The sequence below is a fragment of the Centrocercus urophasianus genome, unplaced genomic scaffold, assembly GCF_019232065.1.
Source record: "Centrocercus urophasianus isolate 14NV4802_14NV808 unplaced genomic scaffold, USGS_Curo_1.0 seq_17, whole genome shotgun sequence".
NCBI classification, from domain to species: domain Eukaryota; kingdom Metazoa; phylum Chordata; class Aves; order Galliformes; family Phasianidae; genus Centrocercus; species Centrocercus urophasianus.
This window is the reverse complement of record NW_024884722.1, coordinates 9,153,238-9,159,665: the sequence shown is the minus strand read 5'-3', so window position 1 is coordinate 9,159,665 and position 6,428 is coordinate 9,153,238. Positions and strand designations below refer to the sequence as shown.

The 6,428-nt window shown below is 54.2% G+C and overlaps 1 protein-coding gene across 1 annotated transcript; it reads left to right on the top strand.

Annotated features, from left to right (window-relative positions):
* The first annotated feature begins 2,905 nt into the window (after window positions 1–2,905).
* Window positions 2,906–6,188, top strand: ADRA2A (adrenoceptor alpha 2A). The gene has a single exon (XM_042818274.1). It carries the CDS (start codon window positions 2,921–2,923, stop codon window positions 4,250–4,252), a length of 1,332 nt encoding a protein of 443 aa, XP_042674208.1. The 5' UTR covers window positions 2,906–2,920; the 3' UTR covers window positions 4,253–6,188.
* The last annotated feature ends 240 nt before the right edge of the window (window positions 6,189–6,428 follow it).

Below are 6,428 nucleotides of genomic sequence, written 5' to 3'. Positions count from 1 at the left end.
CCAACCTGCTGCTTAGAATCTTGCCTGACAGGGCTGGCAACCTGAGTGTGGCCTATGGGAAAACACGAGCAAGGCTTTAAAGCTGTTTGCAAAACAATATGGAAGGAGCTGGTGGTTGCATGGGGACTGTCTCATGCTGGTTTGAGCTAGATATGAGGATCTGCCATGGTTGGTGATACTCAGTATGCTGCTCTGCACAGCCAGCAGCAGGGTGCTGTCCCTGTGGCTCTTCCCACACCTATTTGATCAAATAACTCAGGGAAGCACAGCCAAGGCTGAGCAAACCCTGCTGCAAAGGCACTGCTGTGAAGTGGAGGGAAAGAAGCAAAATGCACATCTGCGGCATAGCAGTGGGTGGGGAAGGGGAGGACTGTGAGGCTGGATGTGTGAGCAGGGCAAAGTGCCTGAGCAGCTGGTAGGGATGGACAGGGGGTGGCCAGGCCTGCCACGCTTGTGATGATTTTTTTCATTTTAAAGTGTGTTTTGTTTTTCTTTTGTAAGAAGGAAAAGATGAATCACAGCACTCGCAGTGCCCTCCTGGAAATGGGCAGTGCTTTGGCTGATGGTGTTGTTGGGCAGCAATGCACCCATTGGGGTCAGGTCTGAGTGCTGGAGGTCTGTGCCTCTTCCACAGCACCTTCTGAGGTATAAGAGCAAAAGAAAAAGGGAAAAGCAGTGTTTGTTGTGGCACAGCTTGGCTGTGCCTTGGGTCTGTAGCTCACAGGCCTTGAACAGCTTCCTGGGCTGTCCCACTGGCACGTGCTGATGGAGGTGGGGCTTCAGAGCCCTGGCTGCTCTCATCAGCCTTGTTAGCAGCATGCATCCAAATGCTGAGCAGCTGGATGCCAGGAGACTGATATCAAAATTTTATTTACTGTTACTTCCCCCTTCGTTCCCCCCAAGCTTTTTCTCTACAGTCTTCCACAGACTACAAATGCACGTTTCTCACCAAATCCCAGGACTCGAGTGCTGAGGCATTATAATTACCATAACACATGGGATCCTACCACAGCCCTCCTGCAGGAGTGGGTGTGCTTGGGGGCTATCCTGAGGGTCTGCACCAGCCCTGGTGCTTCCCACCATCATGGCAGAGCTGTGAGACGACCTGGACAGAGGCTGAAAGGGAGATGTGATGCTGCTGAGGTGCTTACAGGTGCTGCTGGGGTCTGCTTTCTCAATGTCACAGCTCAGAGTGGAAGTGGCTGGGTTGAGCTTTATGTGAGACTGAGGGGTTTCCATCTACAAAAGGAGAGAGAAAATTGAAGCAGCTGTTGTGGTTTCATCATTTACATCTACACTCTGCCCAGGTTGAGGAATTTGGCTTGTGAGGATGCGATAGGTTCTCCAGAAAAGCATGAGGTCCCAGCACAGCACTCCCAGCCTTGCTGTAGCCCCAGGAGTCCCTGCACCCTCTGTCTCCATGTGCCCTGTGCTGTGAGGTCAGATTCTACAGATTGCACCGACTCTGATGGAGGTCAGTGAACACAGGAAAGTGTGTGTGTGTGTGTGTGTGTGTGTCACTGTGGCCTCACTTTACAGACTTGAAGGCACTCTCTGCAGCTGGCATCTGCAAAATGGGCATCTCCCCCACTGCCCTCTCACCCGTGTCAGCACTGCAGGCTGTGTCCAGCAGCTCCCGCATCCCAGGCCCTAATTTGTGTCACTGCTTATAGCACAGTGTGGGGATGAGGGAACAGGGCTTTCTCCCTCCTGTGCAGGGAATACCTTTATTGGCTCAAGCACCTGATGTGGTGATTAACTGAGAGCTGCCTGAACCCCGATCATCTTTAGGGACATCTAAAAGTGAGAGCAAAGAGCCCATGCGTAAGCCGGGGCTGTATGGGTCAGCGCTCTGTGCGTGCTGAGATCTGGGGGCCACCAGGTGTGCCACCACTGCTCTTTGCTGCTAACGAGGTGCTGTGATGCTGCTGCAACCCAGGGGGGCGAAGCCAGCACGTGGGGGTCTGAGGCTGCTCCTCTCCGTGGAGCAGACGCGGTGCTGCCGCTCGCCTCCCATCCTCCTGCGTGGAGGAGAGACTGCGAGAGCCTGCGGGGAACTGGCGTGTGGCAGGAAGAACCCCCTCGGTGCAGGTTGCGGCTGCTGGCATTCGGGTGCCGCCGGTCGGGACATCGCGTGGGTGCTGTGGCCACGAGGGCCGCTGCGTGCAGTGCGGTGCGGCGGCCAGCAGGTGCCACTGCCCCCCCGCGCTGCCTGGGGCCGCCGCCCGGCTGCTCCCCCCGCCTCGCCTTTCCCCACTCGCGACGGCCCGAAGCGGCACCGCGGCCGTGTGTGTGTGTGTGTGTGTGTGTGTGTGTGTGTGCGCGGGGGGGAGGGTGCCGCGCAAGGCTCGGAGCCCGTGCGGGATGGGGTGGCACCGCGCCGTGAGGCTGCGATGCTCGGGGAAGGTGGGGGAGCCGGGGCTGGGGGTACCCGGAGCAGCGGGCAGGAGGCGGACGGGGCTGAGCTTGTCGGCGCCGCAGACGAAGCTGCGGGGTCTGTGTGTGTGTGTGTGCGTGTGTGTGTCTGTGTGTATATGTGTGTCTGTGTGTGTATGTGCGTCTGTTTGTGTGTGCGCGGCGCGTCTGCCCCCGTCCGTGTGTGTGTGTGTGTGCGCGTGTGCGCGCACCGGGGGCAGCTCCCCACGTGGGGCTGACGCGGCAGCCCCGGCCTGATCCGGGGCTATAAAACGGCTCAGCGGCGAGCGAAGCAGAGCAGCCTCCGTCGGCTGCAGCCCAGGCTCGGCTCCGCTGCGCTTCGCGCCCGGCATGAGCCGCGCCCGCCCTCGCCCCCCCGGCCGCCGCCACCGCTCAGCCCCCGCCCGGGCGGCGCCGCTGTAGGAGCGCGGAGCCCCGCGGAGAGCCGGGAGCGGCGCGGGTGGGGCAGGGGGCGAAGGGCGGGGGTGTCCGCGCAGCGGGGTTGATGTTTAACCCGGAGCGCCCGTTCACGGAGAGGGGCCACTTCTCCTCCATGGAGTACCAGCGGCAGCTGGAGGAGGAGGAGGGCTACCCGCCTCCCGGCGCCAACGGGACCTTCAACGACAGCGGGGCCGGGCTGGGATGGAGCATGCCGTACCCCCTGCACACCACCGTCACCCTCATCAGCCTGGCGGGCTTGCTCATGCTCTTCACCGTCTTCGGCAACGTCCTGGTCATCATTGCCGTCTTCACCAGCCGGGCGCTCAAGGCCCCCCAGAACCTCTTCCTGGTGTCCTTAGCCTCGGCCGACATCCTGGTGGCCACGCTGGTCATCCCCTTCTCCCTGGCGAACGAGGTGATGGGCTACTGGTACTTCGGCAAAGTCTGGTGCGAGATCTACCTGGCCTTGGACGTGCTGTTCTGCACCTCCTCCATCGTGCATTTGTGTGCCATCAGCCTGGACCGCTACTGGTCCATCACTCAAGCCATCGAATACAACCTCAAGCGCACCCCGCGCCGCATCAAGTGCATCATCTTCATCGTCTGGGTCATCTCGGCCGTCATCTCCTTCCCGCCGCTCATCTCCATAGAGAAGAAGAGCGGGCAGAAGGTGGACCAGTGGCCGGCAGGGTGCAAGATCAATGACGAGAAGTGGTACATCATCTCGTCGAGCATCGGCTCCTTCTTCACCCCCTGCCTCATCATGATCCTGGTCTACGTGCGCATTTATCAGATAGCCAAGAGGAGAACCAGGGTCCCGCTGAACAAGAGGGCGGAGCGCCCGGAGAAAAAGCAGAATGGCTTGGCTGACAAGGAGGACCTGCCAGCTTCAGCCCAGCTCAATGGGGAGAAAGCGGCTGGAGCTGGAGATGGGCAGGAGGGAGAGGTCAACGGCATAGATATGGAGGAAACCTCCTCCTCTGAGCACCAGGAGAACAACCAGCCCAAGAAGTCAGAGAGACCCCTGCGGGGAAAGACCAAGACTAAGCTGAGCCAGATTAAACCTGGGGACGCTTTGCCCAGGAAGACGGAGGAGGAGAGGAACACCAAAGGGTCCCGGTGGAGGGGCAGGCAGAACCGGGAGAAGCGTTTCACCTTCGTGCTGGCAGTGGTGATTGGGGTCTTTGTCATCTGCTGGTTCCCATTCTTCTTCACCTACACGCTGACTGCAGTCTGCAAGAGCTGCTCTGTGCCTGCCACCCTCTTCAAGTTCTTCTTCTGGTTCGGTTACTGCAATAGCTCCTTGAACCCCGTCATCTACACCATTTTCAACCACGACTTCAGACGGGCCTTCAAAAGGATCCTCTGCAGGATAGAGAGGAAAAGGATCGTTTGAAGGACCTGTGGGCAGAACTAATAATTCAAGACTTTGCAAGAGAGTAAGGCATGGCTTCTTGGGCTGTGCTTGCATGGGATGGTTTCCTTCAGCTTGTGATCAGGAAGCCTTCCAAACCTGAGATGAGCCCACTGAAACGCCCAACAGCGGCAGCAAGGAGCGGCAGGCAAGTGGAGGTCTGAGCCTGGCACTCAGCTCCCAGGGGAGGATGACTTTCGATTCGCTCGGTTTACTTTGTGAGATTTTTTTCTTTTGCCACAGAGTCTCTCAGTGGATATTTTCTTGACTGCTCAGTTTGACTCTTTAAAGACAAATGACGCACAGCTCCGTGGGATGAACAGCAAAGAGGGAGTATGCCCCTTCAGAGGTGTTGGCTTTTTATTTTGTTGTATCTCCCCCCTCCCCTTACCTCCCATTGTATATGTAATTAATTTTAACCCCCTTGTAAAATACAGTATTGTATCTCTGCATCTGAATGTCTTGATTTCTGTAAGGCAAGCAGCTTTGAAACTGTGAATGCTTTAATTATGTTTGACACCTGAAAACTCCCTCTCTTCCCATTCCCTGAAATCCTCCTTACTCAAAACCAACGAAGAGTTAGAGCAATTTCCCCTGCCTGACAAGTGGATAATATTACCAACATTTCCATTTCCAGTGTCCTGCTGTTCTTTTTTCTATTTTTTTTTCTTTCTTTTTTTCTTTTTGGCTATAGAGCTGAGGATCACACTCCCTAACAGTCTAGTTTTGTTTTTGTTTTTGTTTCCATTTTCTCTCTGTTCTACCTGGTTCTGTTGAATTCAGTGCTGCCTGTAGTATGATAAGACTGAGCTATAACTTCCATGTCCCTACCAGCTGCAGCAGAGCCGTGGGGCGGTTGCCGTGCAGGTGGGCACCCAAGGGCTGCTGAGGGCTCTTTCTCACGCCGTGCAGAGCTTGGGACCCAGCCAAGCTCTCAGCAACTTCCCCTCGGCTGATATTACACTGTATTGAAGCACCAAAGTGTGTTCAATGCTAACTCGGTTCCCCCACCCCCGACTGTAAATAGATAACATTTCAAAGCAAACGTCAGCGCTCCGTATATCACGCTGTCTTGTTTCTATTGATTTTCTGCTGTTTTAACTCCCTCTGTGTTCCCTGAGTGAGGGAGAGTTCAGTTTGCAATCTGCCGCTCTCATCTGCCCTAGGAAATGCTGAAGCATCCCTCTTGTGGTCTTACACAGGGCAAAGCTCTGGAAGGGGGAACTTCCTGGCAGATTCCCCAGTATTTTATAGTGTAAGAGAGCTTTTTTTTTTTTTTTTTTTTAAATTAAAAAAAAAAAAGGCAAACCACAAAGTGTAAATATTGTGAAGTTGGAGCAGGAGAGGGAGTTGATGCTGCCTTTCCACTCCTCTCTTGAAATGTCTTTCAGCTTTTTCTGCTCAAAACTAAAAATACAAAGAGAACAAATGTCACATCCTTCTGCCATGGAGAAATTTCTGGAGAATGCTGAAAGGAAAAACTTCCTGATCTCTCTTAATAAACGAGTCTGCAAGCCTCCTAATGCCACCCATACGGCTCTTCAGTGATGACAGATCGTAGGAACTGTTTGGAGAAAGCAAAGTTCAAATCTCATGTATAGGATGGATTTGCCTTCTGTAGGGTTGTGTGGTGCACAGGAAGAGACTTTAAAGCAGCACCTTTTTACTTTTGGATGTGTTCTGTTGATTTTGCTCCCTTCTGACTTTGTATTCACTCAGAGGGTGCCCGGACGCACCCTGGGACCTGGTGAGCAGTGTTTACATTCACTTGCGTTTTCAGAGTTGAATCCTCAAAAGGTGAGGAGAGCAAATAAACTGTGCTTGACTGTAAAAACAAAGCAGAAAACACAAGCAGAGGTTGCTACAATGGATGATTATTTTTAATAAATAAAAGAGTGTTTACAGATCAAGCGTGAAAGCCTTCTGAATAATCTGTTTAGCTGTGTCGTATTTTTTTCCAGCTGCTCACCGATTCTCAGGCAGCTTTGCTTTTGACACTGCTACAGGAACACGTTGGCAAAAGCAGTGGTGCTTTCTGAAGGCATTGTGACAGCAGGTAGGGAACAATGGCTCGCTTCATTGCACAGGGGCAGAACAACAAATGAGTCCTTGGTATTTCTTGTTCTTCCCACCCCCTTTCATGGCACGGTAAGAGCAT